Genomic DNA, 19,549 nt, shown 5'->3' with positions numbered 1-19,549 from the left:
GAGACTTTCCTTGGGCCGGGTTGGAGCTGCAGAGTGCCATTGAGCCCTATGGGAGACTTTCCTTGGGCCGGGTTGGAGCTGCAGAGTGCCATTGAGCCCTATGGGAGGCTTTCCTTGGGCCGGGTTGGAGCTGCAGAGTGCCATTGAGCCCTATGGGAGACTTTCCTTGGGCCGGGTTGGAGCTGCAGAGTGCCATTGAGCCCTATAGGAGGCTTCAAAAAAACATGCACAGAAGGATCAAAGTCAGAAACGTTTTCCTGCCATTTATGATCGCTCGGATACAAAAATTTTGTGACTTTCCGATCACCAATATGATAATATCATGACTATTATGATTTTTTCGTAAGCATTTTCATGACATTTTTGATCATCCCCATTTTGGGATTCAAACTCATACTTTGATGAATCTGCCCCCTAGTGTCTATATATGTGAAAATAGGTGATTCATTATCCACAATATAGTGAACCACATCATATGAATTTTAAAAAAGAAAACCATAGATATAAAGGTACAGTATATACACATATATTTTGCAGGTAGTAAATGTTCCTTGAATATTCCATGTCATTCCTCTCTCCGTGCCCATACTGGGTGCTAAATATAAAAGAAAACTATAAATACATATACTGCACAAGGACATGGGTCATTATATAAAAATAATACTAAGGTTATTACCTGAGCTGGATATCACATCTGTTGGTGTAGTACTTGTCTTGAGAGTAGAGAGAGCTGAACATAAAAGAAAAAATATAAATACATAATGGATGGGGCATATTGATCAGTCTTTTTTATTTTCTACAATTTAATTTTTTTTTGTGTTAAAAGTCATGCATTTGAATAACTGTTACAAACTATGAATGTAAAACTTTGATGTAAAAGCTTGCAAGGTCATAAAAAACTCAATGGGAGCTTTCACAATTCTAACTAATAGTATTTTAGTATTTAGTATTTTATTCGATCATGTTTTTTTCATTCAGATTTTTTCTAAAATAAGGTGACTTTTGTATTTCTTTACGTTTAATAGTTGCTCCAGTGAAAGACTTATTTTAACTTTTTTATTCTTGTACATTATTTTTATTTTATGTTTTGGAATTATTCTAGTTTCTCTCTGGTAAATTTACATAAACATGTATTCTTGGTCAGGGAATATTTTCTGGCACATGTATGTATTGAAAAAAACTTGAAAACTCAATAATTTAAAAAAAATTGAAAACAACTGGAATACAGCAAAACTACATTCTAAAATTCATTTTCAATACTTTCAACTACTATAGTTCTCAAAAACATAAATTAAAAACTCCCACAGGCTTATACATGAACTAGCCAGAATTTGAATGCTGTTTTTTTTTTTTTTTTTAGTTTTTTTGCACTTAATAAATCTCGTAAATTTGAGTGTCAGAAATTCAAATTTGTGATTTTTTTACAGAAAAAACTAGAATTGCAGTAAAAAGTAGAATTTGAATTTTCATGTAAATTTGCCCCTTACTCATTTTTAACTTGTGTGTGTAATTTTACTTACCAGAACCTTATTATAGAAAAAGGTTTACTGTGCAACAAAACAGCTAAAAATCTGAATGTGATAATTCCCCAGCTAAAACTTGCCGAGATCAAGTAGAAGCCAATGAAAGGTATCCCTTTCCTGCAGGATCCTTCTTTTGCTTCAAAAATGTATAGGTTTTGGATTTTTGATGCTTTTTTGTGAGAATTCAAAAAAGTAGAGGTTTCAGCGCCACAATTCAAAAACTTTTCTGTGACTTTTTCCCATCATAGATTTTTCAGTTTGACATTTTTAAAGATAAAAAAATTCAAATAAACCCATTTCCATGAATGTCTGACATTTATCTAAAAATCTGAACTAAATAAGCATGTGGGAAAAAGTCACAGAAAAGTCATAAAAACTGTGACTTTTTGTATTGTTGAACAAAAGTCAGCGTCAAAAACCCAAAAACCTCTAAAGATTCGAAGTAAAGAAAGATCTTGCAGTTGTAAGCATATGCCATTGACTTCTATATGATCTCAAAAAGTGTTTTTGGATTCGGAAGAGTTTTGAAAAGTTGCAACTAGTGATGAATGAATCTGTCCCGTTTTGGCCAAAAAATTGCGCAATGACTGTAATATTTGTGAAAAATCCGTAAAGTACGTTTGATGCACAAATTTTTTGGAACATTTTTTCCATGACTACCCCTTTTTTTGCTCTTATTTTGATGTCACCACACCTATTTTGATGTGACAACCACAACTTTTTTTTACCTGCAACTAATATTTCCAGGGCAAATTTTCATGGGAGTTTTATGAAACAATTCGCCAATGGCAAAATGCAGAAATTTGCTGCAATCTATACCTGGCAAAAAAAAATTCACTCAGCATTAGTTGCAACTTGTTTTTTGGCTACTTTTAGTGCTAAAAAAATCTGCATGATTTTGTTGTACGTGGCACAATTTTTCATACACTGCATGACTTTTTCGTACGCTTGCACGAAAAAATCGGAAAGGTTTTAGCTCTGTTTACAATTGTACAGTACAAAAATTCTGTGACTTTTGGATCGCCAATATGATATCGTGACTAATACGATTTTTTAAATTTTCGTTTCCAATCTGAGTATTTCCCATTCGGAATTTGAACTCGTGATTTGATAAATCTGCCCCATAATCAAATATATAATCATCTTGTAGTAAGATACACATTTACTGTAAGGGCTCAGTTAGGAAATCTATATTGGTCATCCTTGTCTAAAACAAGACACATCATAATAATACGTATGTAATAATGTACAGTCATATCCTTTAAAACGTGGGCAGTCGGTAGGGTAGTCTCCCAGAAGGTCACCCAAACATTATATACTTGTATGTTCACTTGTGCTAGGGCCAAAAATAGTGAAAGCAAAGTAAAACCAAGCTGAATAAAATCAAAATATGAAATTTCAGGGATGATTTCTCAACAGTCGAGTTTGATTTCTTTTTCTCCATTTTTTGTGTTAAAAAACTTGAAATCAAGTTATGGTAGAAAACTCAAATGTGTGGTATTTAATTAAGTGCAAAAAAACCCAAAAACTCCAATGTAAAACTTTGCCATCAAAAAGTTGGTGAGTTTCTATAGAAGTCAATGGTCATAGGCAAAGTTTAGCCACATGTTCAATTCGATGTTATGAGTTTTGTTCAAATTTATAAATTAAAAAATTTGAGTATTTGAGGGTTTTTTTATTTGCACGAGTATCACATTAATAAATAAGTGAGCATTCGATGGGAGTGTGAGTTTAATCTATTTAGAAAAACAAATTCAAATTCACAAAGGTGTAGTAACCAAGCTCTGACACATCTGGCTCATGTCATGATATGTATCTTACTACAAGCTTTTTGATTTTATAGATTGCAGTTCTCATATTGATAATGATATATGCGTTACACCTATACATCATATTCTTGATGGGGGCTCATATAACACACTGTTTAATGTTTTTGTTTTATCACAGATTGCTTCAGTTGTATTTAGGTAGATATTTTTGTTTCAGATCACTTGATTGTTGGGGTGGGTTTGTATCAGGTAAAATATAAGGGAAATATAAATGCAGATACTGTGCAAAGATAAGGTTGATTAAAAAGAATTTAATATAAGGTGATTACCAGTGCCGGATGTCGCAGCTGATGACGTGCTACTTGTGTTTAGAGTAGAGAGAGCTGAAAATAACAGAAAACTATTAATACATACCGTATATTGCACAAGAACATCATTACAAGAGTTATTAACAGCACAGAGTTCCTCTAGTTGTCACGGATAAAGAGATTATTTAAGCTTTTTAATTCTTATACTTCTTAATTTGTGATCTGGAAGATATTTGAGTTTCTCTGTCGCAAATCTGCAACTTACAGCTTCAGTTTCAAATCTGGGTCACTGATATTGATGAGCGAATTTTCGCATTTGTTCATTGCGCATAAAAAAATTGAAATCCCACCAAAATAGGTGCGGTCATGTCAAATTGGTCACGTAAAAATGAGAGAGGTTGCGTCAAAATAGGCACAATTGTGCAAAAAACCCGCGTGACGCAAACTGGTTCCGCACACATTTTTTGGTAGTTTTGTGAATTCTTTGGCAAAGCCAAATGAGAAAGATTGGCTCATCACTACTCACTGATCTCAGCAACAAAAAAGACTTATTTTTGAAAATGTTTCCTTTGCTATTTTTATTTTTTTGCTTGGTCTACTAAGGCCTTCTATTCTGACTTCATAACCACTGGCACATGTAGGAGCTGTTTGGCCATAAAGTTATTTTTACCAATCATAAAGCAGACTTACTGCCTAATTATCTGGTTTAATCATCATACACAGCTACGTGCACCACAGACCACTGAAAGTTGACCCAATCTCTTTTAACCTTCTTGACTCTCCCTAAGTGTTAGGGTTTACACAGAGCCCGGTTGCAGGAATGAGCACCGAAGTGTGGAAGCCTGAGTGGGCTGTCTAATTAGCGCGGAAACACAGCGGTTAATAGCCGAGCACTGCCGCGTGAAATAGCCAAGTGCAGCGCGTGAAATAGCGGAATGGGAGCCAAACAGAGGGAAGGAATCAGGGTAACTGGCAATGGAGTAACAGTTACTCTCTAACAGGAGCCAAACAACATGCAGCAACTTGTAACTACAAGTAACAAATTGCACTGGCATCTTGCCAATGAGTGGGAGGGCTACATATAGCCTCTCCTCCTGATTGGCCAGTTGCATCCCAGCACCTTAACTCCTGCAGTGCTGGACAGAAAGGTGCCTAACACTAAGGGACTAAGAATCAATGAAATGTTTACTAAAATTTAAACTGGGAAATTCAGAAGAATTTCCAGCAGTTTGAAAGATCTGTGAGTGTGAGCAGTGCTTTGAGAAGTCATTCTCAGGGTGTTAGCTTTCCTTCTATCTCCATTCTAGTGAACAACCTTGGGCAGCCTGGTATGAATTGGATGTTTGGTTTATTTGCTATTTCTGGTCATTTTCTTTCTATTTTGTATGTGTAGATGTGGAGTAAATTTTTGGTCTCTAGTTTTACTGGCAATTATTATTTAGTCTTTTTCCATTACTTCTGTTTTGCATTTGTTCAGCTATAGGAATTTATTTGCGAGAATAAGAAAACTCATTTCTGCATCCTATACAATGGCCCTTGGCTATAGCTTTAATATTAAACCCCTCTATATAAATGACAGGAGATTTATTATCAACTGTATATTGATCCATGTGATGTGAAGTTTAAAAAACAATATTGAGTGATAAACATGCAAGAAAGATATAAATATTTATAATATTATATATACTTTACAAGGGCATGGGATATGTAAAAAAAAATACATATAAAGTTATTACCAGTGCCGGATGTCCCAGCTGCTGCTAGAGTTGCTGTATTGACTGCTGAGCATAAAAGAAAAAAGTAATAATAATTAGGATAAGCGAATCTGTCCCATTTAGTTTTGCCGAAAAAGTCACGAAACGTTAGAAAAATCTGCGAAATGGCCAAAAATCTGTGAAATGTGTTTGGTGTGTGACTTTTTCGTCACCCGCATCTTTTTTTTTTTTTACGCCGGAACAAATTTTTTCGTTGTAAAATTTTCTCGTGTTTCAGGGAATCAGGGCAGTAAATCCTGTGAGCTTTAGGGTTCTGATGCTCTGACAGGCTTGTGGCTAATCTGTAGGGATTCCTCACAGTATCTTATTCCTAATTTTCCTACTTTCACTTCATATATTGCTCAAGTACAAAGAAAATAAAAAAGAAATATAAGGTTATTACCAGTGCCGGATGTCCCAGCTGTTGATGTAGCGCTTGTCACTGAAGCAGTGAGTGCTGAACAAAAAAGAAAAATATAAATACAGATATTGCACAAGGACATATGTAAAACAATTAAAATGTCTAAAAAATCTTAAACCTCCTTAAGTTGCACCTAAAGGGAATTATTGTATCTTTTTAACTTCTATCTGTCTATGGAAAATTTACAATGTGTTAAGTGTTATCTGGGCCAAAAAGCTTGAATTAAGGAGAAAAAACCATACTAACATTGATAAATAATCCTCTTAAGGGCTGATTTATCAAAGTTTTTCATAATTTGTGAAAAAGCAAACAAAAAACCCAACAAGAATAGACAATACAAAAAATATTCTTCAGACCCCCAAAGTCAGTACTTATTGCAGTGAAATTTTTAAAAAGTCACCAGAAGAAACTGTACAAGTTAAAACTAGTGAGTTTGTATAAAAGTCAACTATTGAGATTTTCAGCCACATTGAACATGAACATGAAAATGTTGTTCTCAACTTTTTTTCTTATTATTTACCGTACAATTTTCTAAAATCTATTGCTTTCTAGTGATTGGCAAAATTATTCACCAGGCATGGATTCATAGCGAATTTCCATGTTTTGTCTTTGGCGGATTTTTTCACTTAGCGGGGAAGATAATTTGCCATAGAGAAATTTACTGCAAGACAAACTATTTTCACCTGCGTCAAAATAAATTGGCACACATAAAAAAGACAATTATTTTGACAGTCGTCATTTTTGCCGTTTCACAAAATTTTTTGGTAATTATTTTTAAGGATTTGCAAATTTTTTGTGAAGCTAAATGGGACAGATTCGCTCATCACTGGACCTTGCAAACACAACTGTCACTTTCATTTCAATGCACCAAAGCACCTTACTCTTCTTTGGATACGCCAATGATTTGCAGCCTTTTGAGCCCAGATATTTTCTTATTTCAGCCAAGAAATCAGGGCAGTAAATCTTGTGAGCTTTAGGGTTCTGATGCTCTGACATGTCTGTGGCTAATCTGTAGGGATTCCCCACAGTATCTTATTCCTAATTTTCCTATTTTCACTTCATATATTTCTCAAGAACAAAGAAAATGCTAAATAAATATAAGGTTATTACCAGTGCCGGATGTCCCAGCTGTTGATGTAGCGCTTGTCACTGGAGCAGTGAGTGTTGAACGAAAAAGAAAAATATAAATACAGATATTGCATAAGGACAAATGTAAATAAACAATAAAAATGTCTAGAAAATGTTAAACGTTCCTTCAGTTGCACCTTAAGAGAATTATTGTATCTTTTTAACTTGTATCTGTCTATGGAAAATTTAAAATGTCCAACTTTAAGCGCTATCTTGGCCAAAAGCTTGAATAAAGGAAAAATTACTAACACTGATAAATAATCCTCTTAAGGGCTGATTTATCAAAGTTTTTTTCATAATTCATGAAAAAGCAAGCAAAAAAAAACAACAACAAGAATAGACAATACAAAAAATATTCTTCAGACCCCCAAAGTCCGTACTTATTGCAGTAAAAAAAAATTTAAAAAGTCACCAGAAGAAACTGTGCAAGTTAAAGCTAGTGAGTTTGTATAAAAGTCAACTATTGAGATTTTCAGCCATATTGAAAATGAACATGAAAATGTTGTTCTCAGCTTTTTTTCTTATTATTTACTGTACAATTTTCTAAAATCTACTTCTTTCTAGTGATTAGAAATTATTCACCAGGCATGGATTCATAGCGAATTTCCATGTTTTGTCTTTGGCGGATTTTTTCACTTAATGGGCAAGAAAATTAGCTGCAAGACAAAATATTGTTGCCTGCATCAAAAAATAAATTTGCTCACATCAAAAAACAGATAATTATTTTGACACTTGTCATTTTCCCCATTTTACAAAATTTTGGGGTTTTAAGGGTTTGCAAATTTTTTGCCGAAACTAAATGGGGACAGATTTAACCCTTTCCCTGGCAACGATGTACGGCGCTGCAGGGAAAGGCTTTATGTGCTTACAGGCGTGCCTTTTGGCATGTACTTTTTACTAGCTTTATCCCACATATAATGATGTAAATGTGTTGATTTTGCAGGAGCTGAAATGACAGAAATGATAGATCATATGGGGGTATGTTCACATTGGGGCCCCTACATGCCACATACTTAGCTAAACCTATACATATTGGGCATCAAACTGTTCAATGGACCCCTGGCGTTCATATTTAGGGTGTTTTATTTGGTTACTTTATGACCTGTAGGAGATAAGATACTATAGACTGGAAGCTTTGAAGCGATTTTTTAAAAACATCACAAATTTTTATAAAAACCTATAATTTTAGGAAAGCATTGTGACTTGATAGTTTGGAGTAGACAGACGGTTCTACCTATTCTGTATTCACCAGAATCTGTTCTTTCCAGAAATATGTAATTTTCTGGGATAAACCTTCTGTTAGTGGAAGTTTTGGCCTTGAAATGTAAAGTACGCAGCTTTCTGGAGCAGTGCTTTGGAAATTTGGTAGTGTACTGCTGGGAGTTTTTGACCTATACAAGTGAGAAATCTCCATAAAACTATATATATTTGGCATTGGCACATTCAGGAGACATGGGACTTTCCAAATCAGTTGTATTGTTGAGCATAAAAGAATTATTGTTTCTGGTATGTGTGTTTATATTATTTATATTATTAACATTTTTTAGACATTTAGAGGCCTATATCTTGTTACAGAATTGGAATTACACTAAAATTCTACCATATTTTGAAAGCTTAGATTGTCCTGAAAAAAAACCAATATATTGTTTTCCTGGGTAAACTAAAAGTCCCCCTGAGGAAAGGCCCCTAAAGTGCATAATGTTCAAAAACTGTCTGGCAGTAGAAGTTCCACTTTGTTCCAAAACAACTGGCAGTGAAAGGGTTAGTCATCACTAGACCTTGCAAACACAACTGTCACTTTCATTTCTCTGCACCAAAGCACCTTACTCTTCTTTGCAGACACCAATGGTTTGCAGCCTTTTCAGCCCAGATATTTGGGGAATCAGGGAAGTAAATCCTGTGAGCTTTAGGGTTCTGATGCTCTAACATGTTTGTGGCTAATCTGTAGGAATCCCCGCCAGGATCGTATTCCTAATTTTCCTATTTTCACTTCATATATTGCTCAAGTACAAAGAAAATGAAATATAACTATAAGGTTATTACCAGTGCTGGATGTCCCAGCTGTTGATATAGCGCTTGTCACTGGAGCAGTGAGTGCTGAACAAAAACAGAAAAATATAAAAACATATATTGCACAAGGACATATGTAAATTAACAAATAGAATAAATGAAAAGTGCTAAATGTTCCTTCAGTTGCACCTAAAGAGAATTATTGTATCTTTTTAACTTGTATCTGTCTTTAGAAAATCTGGGTCAAAAACTTAAATTAAGGAAAAATAATACTAACATTGATAAAACAAAACAATCCTTTTAAGGGCTAATTTATTAAAAGTCAAGTTGCCAATTTTTTCACAATTTGAGAAAAAGCACCGCAACCCCCCCCCCAAAAATAGACAATATAAAAAATATTCTTCAGTCAGTATTTATTACTGTAAAACCAGAAAAAACTCTGCAAGTAAAATACAAGTTTGTATAACAGGCAACATTTGAGATTTTTTTAGCCACATTTAAAAGGACCATGAAAATATTATTCTCCCTGAAGTGCAATTTTTTACTTTTTTTAATATTGTACAATCTTGCAAAATCTACTACAGGTATGGGATCCCTTATCCGGAAACCCGTTATCCAGAAAGTTCCAAATTACGGAATGCCCGTCTCCCATAGACTCCATTTTAATCAAATAATTCAGAATTTTAAAACTGATTTTCTTTTTCTTTGTATTAATAAAACAGTACCTGTAATTGATCCCAACTAAGATATAATTACCCCTTATTGGGGCAGAACAGCCCCATTGGGTTTATTTAATGGTTAAATGATTCCCTTTTCTCTGTAATAATAAAACAGTACCTGTACTTGATCCCAACTAAGATATAATTACCCCTTATTGGGGCAGAACAGCCCTATTGGGTTTATTTAATGGTAAAATGATTCCCTTTTCTCTGTAATAATAAAACAGTACCTGTACTTGATCCCAACTAAGATATAATTACCCCTTATTGGGGGCAGAACAGCCCTATTGGGTTTATTTCATGGTTAAATGATTCCCTTTTCTCTGTAATAATAAAACAGTACCTGTACTTGATCCCAACTAAGATATAATTACCCCTTATTGGGGCAGAACAGCCCTATTGGGTTTATTTCATGGTTAAATGATTCCCCTTTCTCTGTAATAATAAAACAGTACCTGTACTTGATCCCAACTAAGATATAATTACCCCTTATTGGGGGCAGAACAGCCCTATTGGGTTTATTTAATGGTTAAATGATTCCCTTTTCTCTGTAATAATAAAACAGTACCTGTACTTGATCCCAACTAAGATATAATTAATCATTATTGGATGCAAAACAATCCTATTGGGTTTATTTAATGTTTTATTGATTTTTTAGTAGACTTAAGGTATGGAGATCCAGAATACGGAAAGCCCCCTTATCCGGAATACCCTTGGTCCCGAGCATTCTGGATAACGGGTCCTATAGCTGTACTTGATTTGCAGCCCAGATGTTTTCTTATTTCAGCTTAGAAATCAGGGCAGTAAATCCTGTGAGCTTTAGGGTTCTGATGCTCTGACAGGCTTGTGGCTAATCTGTAGGGATTCCCCACAGTATCTTATTCCCACCTTATTGTCACTTTATATATCGCTCAAGTACAAAATAAATATAAGGTTATTACCGGTGCCGGATGTCCCAGCTGCTGACATACCGCTTGTCACTGGAGCAGTGAGTGCTAAACAAAAAAGAAAAATATTAAGACATATATTGCACAAGGACATATGTAAATAAACAATTAGAATGTATTAACCCTGTAAGTGCCATAGATCATAGAATCTATGTTCTGTGGATAAAAGGTCTGAAGTTTCACAGACTGTAGATTCTACAGTCTGCTGCACTTCTGGCTTTGGGAGCGTAAGAGTGGATTTTATAGCCGCTCCTTCATTCTCTGCTCATTCCCCAGTTGCCCCTGTGGCACGATCACTCAGGGGAAAAGGTAGGCAGGTGGTTACTACATGCCTGTCCTTTTCTGCTCTCCTGCCTCCTTCACAGTGTGTCCATTCACACGCACACAAAATGTACACAACACGCATATTGCCTTTTTTTGCCATTTTTGTACACACACACAATATTGAGTTTTTAGGGGTTTTTTGGCTTAAGTTTTTTTTATTGCCATTGCGGATAGTGTATTCACTAACCGGACTGCACAATACCTTTTAGTATATTATTTTGGTGCTTTTTTTCTATTTTTTGCATTTTCAGTTATGCATAGGTGGTGGTGTTCGCTTGATTTTTTCCGTAACCTTATTTGCCTAAGCCAAGATACTCAAACTGTGATTCTGACTGCAGATTACACTAGGTGGAAAAAAACATTGATTTTAGTGATTTTATTGCATTTCTCTTTGTTCTTGGTTACTTATCTTTGTCTATGGAAATTTTGTCTGCTATATATTGATTTGGGTGCCTCTGTACCCCACATAGTTTGGTAAATCTATGCATATAGGGCATCAAACTGTTCAGTAGACCCCTGACATTCATAGAGTGTTTAGAGTGTTTTATATTGCTATGTTACACAATGTGGGGTACATCATGGGGTAAAATGCAAGCTTTGTGATGATTTGCAGAAATTTCATAAAAACTGTTATGTTTGGCATAGCTTTGTAGTTTGCAGAAGAAATATGTATTTACCCATTTTTCTTTTGTCAGAATGTGTACTTTCAGAAAATGTATGATTTTTCTATGGTCTCTGTACTGTCTTATGGCACATAATATACATGCCGGGAGCTTATATTACAATGTATGCACTTTGAATGCACTAACTTTTAGGGTCTCTAAATGCAAAAAGCATCCGTGATCCTATGCACAATGGGCATCAAACTGTTCATTGCACCCTTGGCTTTCATATTTAGGATGTATTTTCTTGGTACCAAATGTGGGCGATAAGGTGCTTGAAAGTGGAAGGTTTGATGCCATTTTCAGGCATTTCATCACAACTGCCAATTTTTGGAAAGCATTGCGACTCTGTAGTTTGGAGTAGAAAGACATGAGGGCCCATTTTTAATTCACTTGAATGTGTACTTTCCAAATATATATGGTTTTGTAGGGTCAATGCATTTGTGTTTTTACCCCACAAAAATTCAGTAAATGTGTAGAATTTTGAGTAGCTAAAAAGATCTTTCGGGCAACCCTTGGCTTTCATATTTAGGATGTTTTTTCTTGGTACCTAATGTTATGTGAGAGATATGATGCTTGAAAGTGGAAGCTTTGTGGCCATTTTTTAGAATTTCCATAATTGTATATAGCAACTGCTAAATTCAGGAAAGTATTGCTGTTTGGTACTTAGGAGTTTGAAGACATGGTTACCCATTTTGGATTCGGCAGAATGTGTACTTTTCAAAAACATATGGTTTCCTGGAGTAAACATAATGTTCCAGGATTTTTGGATTTTTGCTGTAATGCCATTTGGGTAATTTACTGCTGGGAGTTTTTGATCTATAGAAGTCAGCAATCTCCTTAAAACTATATATCTCAGGTATTGGCACATTCAGGAGACACGAGGCTTTCCAAATCATTTGAATTTTTGTCCATAGAATAAAATATGTTTGTGGTATAAATTCCTATATCATGAAAAGTTTGCCTACCTAAATTGAACCCCCCCAGTAAATGTCCCTAAAATGAGAGGGTACAAAATGTTTATAAAACATCTGCCACTGGGGGGAACCAAAATGTGAATTTTTGCTGGCACTCAAAGGGTTAAAAGTGCTAAATGGTCCTTGAGTTGTTGCACCTATTGAAAATTATTCTATATCTTTAACTTGTATCCATCTTTGACAAATTTAAAAAATACACCTTCAAACGCTCTGAGTAAAAAAAACTTGAATTAAGGAAAAAAATACTAATATTGATAAATAAGAGGATTTATTAATATTAGTATTGGCAGGTTTTTTTCACAGAATAGGTGCAAATATTTGATGCACAATTTTTTTTAACACAAGCAACAATTTTTTGTGTCATTTTTCCAAGTTTTTAAAATTTTTCACCATGTTTTGTGAATTTTTCTGCAATGCTAAATAGGACAGATTCGCTCATCTCTAATTTTTAGATTTTTAGCCATATTGAAAATGAACATGAAAATGTTATTCTCTCTGAAGTGTAATTTTTTTTTTTACTTCTTCAATATTTATTGCACAATTTTCTAAAATCTAATTCTTGATTTGCAGACTTTAGAGCCCAGATATTTTTTTACTTCAGCTTTAGTTCTGATGATCTGACAGGCTCGTGGCTAGTCTGTAGGGATACCCCACAGTCTCATTCCTAATTTTCCTATTTTTACTTCATATATTGCTCAAGTACAAAGAAGATGAATGTCCCTGGGCACGTGCAGGTTCAGTAGCCAGACAGATCTTCAGTGAAAATATTGTGCTTTATTTTTTATCACATGCAGAAAAATCAGTTTATGCAATACAAACATTTACCAGCAGGGGGACAACCATAACCCTGCACACACATTCCTGGAGCTCTAGAACTGCCTCTTACAAAGGCTTAACACAGACTCCCAAAAGAAACCAGTCTGCAGTTTTATAGCCTCCAAACTGCTCTATGCTGCCCCTGGTGGTCAGCATCAACTCTATAAATATTCATTCAGAGAGGCAACCCACCCTTTTAGGAAGTGGCTTCTCTGAGAGCTCCAGGTAAGTGCTTTATTAAACTTTACTTTATGCATGCAATTGCAATGTTCTGTATAGAAAACAAAGTAGTTTTATGCACACACATTTATATACACTTGTGGAAAACATAGCTATATATAAGCAGCTGTTTCAGCACCATTTAAAACATACTTCCAGCACAGCTGAGGCACACGTTTCAAACAAAGTAGGCCTCAGTTTGTTGTTTCTACTTTTAACACATATATACCACATATACATATACACAGATTATACATATAGCTATTTACACAAATAATAAATTACTGAATTAATGAATTATATATAAATTAATATATATAATATAAATTCACTCCATCACAATGAAATATAACTATAAGGTTATTACCAGGGCCGGATGTCCCAGCTGTTGATGTAGCGCTTGTCACTGGAGCAGTGAGTGCTGAACAAAATAGAAAAATATAATTACATATATTGCACAAGGACATATGTAAATTAACAATTAGAATATGTAAAAAGTCATACATGTTCCTTGAGTTGCACCTAAAGAGAATTATTGTATCTTTTTCACTTGTATCTGTCTTTAGAAAATGTTAAGTGATATCTGGGTCAAAAAATTAAATTCAGGAAAAAAATACTAACATTGGGCGTCTATTTTTCTCAATATGTTTAAGTTTTTAAAAAAAAATTTAATTTTTCGGCGAAGCTAAATGGGACAGATTTGCTCATCTCGTTTGAGATTTTTAGACATATTGAAAATGAACATAAAAATTTTATTCTTCCTGAAGTGCAATTGTTTTACTCCAATATTCATTGCACAATTTTCTAAAATCTACTACAGGTATAGGACCCATTATCCAGAATGCTTGGGACCAAGGGTATTCTGGATAAGGGGTCTTTCTGTAATTTGGATCTCCATAACTTAAGTCTACTAAAAAATCAATAAAATATTAAACCCAATAGGATTGTTTTGCATCTAATAAGTATTATTTAAATTTAGTTAGGATCAAGTACAGGTACTGTTTTATTATTACAGAGAAAAGGGAATCATTTAACCATGAAATAAACCCAATAGGGCTGTTCTGCCCCCAATAAGGGGTAATTATATCTTAGTTGGGATCAAGTACAGGTACTGTTTTATTATTACAGAGAAAAGGGAATCATTTAACCATGAAATAAACCCAATAGGGCTGTTCTGCCCCCAATAAGGGGTAATTATATCTTAGTTGGGATCAAGTACAGGTACTGTTTTATTATTACAGAGAAAAGGGAATCATTTAACCATGAAATAAACCCAATAGGGCTGTTCTGCCCCCAATAAGGGGTAATTATATCTTAGTTGGGATCAAGTACAGGTACTGTTTTATTATTACAGAGAAAAGGGAATCATTTAACCATTAAATAAACCCAATAGGGCTGTTCTGCCCCCAATAAGGGGTAATTATATCTTAGTTGGGATCAAGTACAGGTACTGTTTTATTATTACAGAGAAAAGAGAATCATTTAACCATTAAATAAACCCAATAGGGCTGTTCTGCCCCAATAAGGGGTAATTATATCTTAGTTGGGATCAAGTACAGGTACTGTTTTATTATTACAGAGAAAAGAGAATCATTTAACCATTAAATAAACCCAATAGGGCTGTTCTGCCCCAATAAGGGGTAATTATATCTTAGTTGGGATCAAGTACAGGTACTGTTTTATTATTACAGAGAAAAGGGAATCATTTAACCATTAAATAAACCCAATAGGGCTGTTCTGCCCCCAATAAGGGGTAATTATATCTTAGTTGGGATCAAGTACAGGTACTGTTTTATTATTACAGAGAAAAGAGAATCATTTAACCATTAAATAAACCCAATAGGGCTGTTCTGCCCCAATAAGGGGTAATTATATCTTAGTTGGGATCAAGTACAGGTACTGTTTTATTATTACAGAGAAAAGGGAATCATTTAACCATGAAATAAACCCAATAGGGCTGTTCTGACCCCAATAAGGGGTAATTATATCTTAGTTGGAATCAAGTACAGGTACTGTTTTATTACTTCAGAGAAAAAGGGAATCAGTTTAAAAATTCTGAATTATTTGATTAAAATGGAGTCTATGGGAGACGTGCTTTCCGTAACTCGGAGCTTTCTGGATAACGGGTTTCCGGATAAGGGGTCCGATACCTGTACAAATATAGGACCCATTATCCAGAGTGCTTGGGACCAAGGGTATTCTGGATAAGGGGTCTTTCTGTAATTTGGATCTCCATACCTTAAGTCTACTTAAGAATTAATAAAACATTAAACCCTATGGGATTGTTTTGCATCCAATAAGGATTATTTATATCTTAGTTGGGATCAATTACAGGTACTGTTTTATTATTACAGAGAAAAAGGAAATCAGTTTTAAAATTCTGAATTGATTAAATTGAGTCTATGGGAGACAGGCATTCCATAATTCAGAGCTTTCTGGATAACAGGTTTCCAGATAAGGGAAATAATACCTGTACTTGGTTTGAAGTCATTTGAGCCCAAATATTGTTTTACTTCAGCTTTAGGGTTTTGATGGTCTATCATGTTTGTGGCTAATCTGTAGGGATTCCCCACAGTATCTTATTCCTAATTTTCCTATTTTAACTTCATATATTGCTCAAGTACAAAGAAGTTGAAATATAACTATAAGGTTATTACCAGTGCTGGATGTCCCAGCTGTTGATGTAGCGCTTGTCACTGGAGCAGTGAGTGTTGAACATAAAAGAAAATATAAATACATATATGGCACAAGGACATATGTCAATTAACAATAGGACTATAATAAAAGTGCTAAATATTCCTTGAGTTGCACCTAAAGCAAATTATTGTATCTTTTTAACTTATATCTGTGTTTAAAAAATGTACAATGTACAAGTGCTTTAAGTGCTATCTGGGTCAAAAAATTTAACTAAGGCAAGAAATACTAACATTGATAAATAATTTTTTAAGGGCTGATTTATCAAAATTCAAGTTGCCAACTTTTTCACAATTCAAGAAAAAACATGGCAAAAATATACAAAAATATTCTACAAACCCCCAACAAATTCAGTATTAAAGTAAAATCAGCAAAGAGTAACAAGAAAAACTCTGCAAGTTAAAGCTAGTTAGTTTGTCTAAAAGCCAACATTTGAGTACTGATAAGCAAAATTTTTTGGCAGGCATGGATTTGCATTGAATTTTGCCATGGGCTGGTTTTTTCACAGACTAGGCATAAAAATTTGGTGCAAAAAAAAATTTTTTTTTACACGAGCATCAATTTTCTTTGTACAATTTTACAAAGTCTACTACATGATTTGCAGCCCAGATGTTTTCCTATTTCAGCCTAGAAATCAGGGCGGTAAATCCTGTGAGCTTTAGGGTTCTGATGATCTGACAGGCTTGTGGCTAATCTGTAGGGATTCCCCACAGTATCTTATTCCCACTTTATTGTCACTTTATATATCGCTCAAGTACAAAATAAATATAAGGTTATTACCGGTGCCGGATGTCCCCGCTGCTGACGTACCGCTTGTCACTGGAGTAGTGAGTGCTGATCATAAAATAAAAATATTAATACATATATTGCACAAGGACATATGTAAATAAACTATTATAATGTATTAACCCTGTAAGTGTCACAGATCGTAGAATCTATGTTCTGTGGATAAAAGAACTGAAGTTCCACAGACTGTAGATTCTACGGTCTGCTGCACTTCTGGCTTTGGGAGCGTAGGAGCAGTTATTAAAGCCGCTCCTTCATTCCCCACTCATTCCCCAGCCCCTAGACAACAAGGCGGGGAACAATCACTCAGGGGCCCCATAGGAAAAGGTAGGCAGGTAGTTACTACATGCCTATCTTTTTCTGCTCTGCCGCCTCCCCCCCAGTGTGTGCACTCACACACGGATCCTGCAAAGAAGAGGTTCGTCCAGTTCCTGGGTCCCTCCTGCGTCCCTCCTGCGATCTTCAGCCTGCTTCTCCCCAGGTTATTGTCACTTATACACACATACATTTTGGGGGGGTTTACACATAATAGCACTCACACTGACTTTCACACGCACACACATGTACACAACACACATTTTGCCATTTTTGTACACAACACACATTTTGCCATTTTTTGCCATTTTTGTATACACGCACACATTTTTGGGTTTTTTGCATTCATTTTTTTTATTGCCATTGCGGATAGCCTATTCTCTAACCGCACCGTACAATACCTTTAGTATATTTTCGTGCTTTTTTTAATTGCATTTTCAGTTATGCAGAGGTGGTGTTGTTCACTTGATTTTGTCTGTAATCTAATTTGCCTAAGACAAGATACTCATACTGTGATTCTGACTGCACATTACACTAGGTGAAAAAAAACATTGATTTTAGTGATTTTATTGCATTTCTCATTGTTCTTGGTTACTTGTATTTGTCCATGGAAATTTTGTCTGCTAAATATTGATTTGGGTGCCCCTGTACCCCACATAGTTTGGTAAATCTATGCATATTGGGTATCAAACTGTTCAGTAGACCCCTGACATTCTACTGTGTTTAGAGTGTTTTATATTGCTATATGCAATATGCAATTATGCAATGTGGGGTACATCATGGGGTAAAATGCAAACTTTGTGATGATTTGCAGAAATTTCATAAAAACTGTTATGTTTGGCATAGATTTGTAGTTTGCAGTAGAAATATGTATTTACCCATTTTTCTTTTGTCAGGATGTGTACTTTCAGAAAATGTATGTTTTTTTTTTATAGGGTCTTCGTACTGTTAGGGGGGTCTTATGGCACATAATATACATGCCGGGAGCTTATTTTGCAATGTATGCACTAACTAACTTTTAGGGTCTCTCAATGCAAGAAACATCAGTGATCCTATGCACAATGGGCATCAAACTGTTCAGTGGACTTTTGGCTTTCATACTTAGGGGCTGATTTACTAACCCACGAATCCGACCCGAATTGGAAAAGTTCCGACTTGAAAACAAACATTTTGCGACTTTTTCGTATGTTTTGCGATTTTTTCGGCGTCTTTACGAATTTTTCGTTACCAATACGATTTTTGCGTAAAAACGTGAGTTTTTCGTAGCCTTTACGAAAGTTGCGTAAAATCTTGCGATTTTTCCGTAGCGTTAAAACTTTCGCGTAAGTTTTAACGCTACGAAAAAAGCGCAACTTTTTGCGCAAGTTTTAACGCTACGAAAAATCGCAAGATTTTACGCAACTTTCGTAATGGCTACGAAAAACTCGCGTTTTTACGCAAAAATCGTATTGGTAACGGAAAATTCGTGAAGACGCCGAAAAAAATCACAAAAAATACGAAAAAATCGCAAAATACCGATCTTTACGAAAAAAACGCAATCGGACTCATTTCGACCCGTTCGTGGGTTAGTAAATCAGCCCCTTAGGGTCTGATTTACTAATCCACGAATCCGAATCCGAATGGGAAAAATTCGGATTGGAAAACAAACATTTTGTGACTTTTTCATATTTTTTTGCGAGTTTTTCATAGCCGTTACGACTTGCGCGAATTGTCACGACTTTTCTATAGCCACTACAAATTTCGTGAATTGTCGCAACTTTTTCATAGCCATTATGACTTAAGTGAATTGTTGCGACTTTTTCATTGCCAGTACGACTTTCGCGAATTGTCGCGACTTTCATATTGAGCTCTCGAAAAAGTCGCAAAATACCGATCATTACGAAAAAAACGCATTCAGACGCTTTTCAGATACTTTCACATTTCAGATACTTTGGTGATCCTATGCACAATGGGCATCAAACTGTTCAGCGGACCCTTGGCTTTCATATTTAGGATGTTTTTTCTTGGTACCTAATGTTATGTGAGATATGATGCTTGAAAGTGGAAGCTTTGTGGCCATTTTTTAGCAACTGCTAAATTCAGTAAAGCATTACTGTTTGGTACTTCGGAGTTGGAAGACATAGTTACCCATTTTAGATTTGGCAGAATGTGTACTTTTCAAAAATATATGGTTTCCT

General features: G+C 35.0%; 1 protein-coding gene across 50 annotated transcripts in view; it reads right to left on the bottom strand.

Moving 5' to 3' along the window:
* Positions 1-348: 348 nt before the first annotated feature.
* The window catches only part of LOC108645188 (putative GPI-anchored protein pfl2), a 232,587-nt gene continuing 213,386 nt past the window's right edge, over positions 349-19,549 (bottom strand). For 32 of the 50 annotated variants that reach the window (XM_031905270.1, XM_031905271.1, XM_031905268.1 and 29 more), the window contains 11 exons: positions 17,052-17,105; positions 16,235-16,273; positions 13,945-13,998; positions 10,574-10,627; positions 8,947-9,000; positions 6,886-6,939; positions 5,758-5,811; positions 5,337-5,381; positions 3,622-3,675; positions 677-730; positions 349-595 (listed from right to left, as the gene is read on the bottom strand). In XM_031905270.1, the coding sequence (XP_031761130.1) occupies positions 483-595; positions 677-730; positions 3,622-3,675; positions 5,337-5,381; positions 5,758-5,811; positions 6,886-6,939; positions 8,947-9,000; positions 10,574-10,627; positions 13,945-13,998; positions 16,235-16,273; positions 17,052-17,105 (629 nt within the window). In that variant the 3' untranslated portion in view covers positions 349-482. The remainder of the gene's footprint in view (positions 596-676; positions 731-3,621; positions 3,676-5,336; positions 5,382-5,757; positions 5,812-6,885; positions 6,940-8,946; positions 9,001-10,573; positions 10,628-13,944; positions 13,999-16,234; positions 16,274-17,051; positions 17,106-19,549) is intronic. The other 18 variants (XM_031905242.1, XM_031905274.1, XM_031905275.1 and 15 more) reach the window with 12 other exon arrangements.

The sequence above is a fragment of the Xenopus tropicalis genome, chromosome 7 (assembly GCF_000004195.4).
Source record: "Xenopus tropicalis strain Nigerian chromosome 7, UCB_Xtro_10.0, whole genome shotgun sequence".
Classification (NCBI taxonomy): domain Eukaryota; kingdom Metazoa; phylum Chordata; class Amphibia; order Anura; family Pipidae; genus Xenopus; species Xenopus tropicalis.
This window is presented reverse-complemented; position numbering and strand designations above follow the sequence as displayed.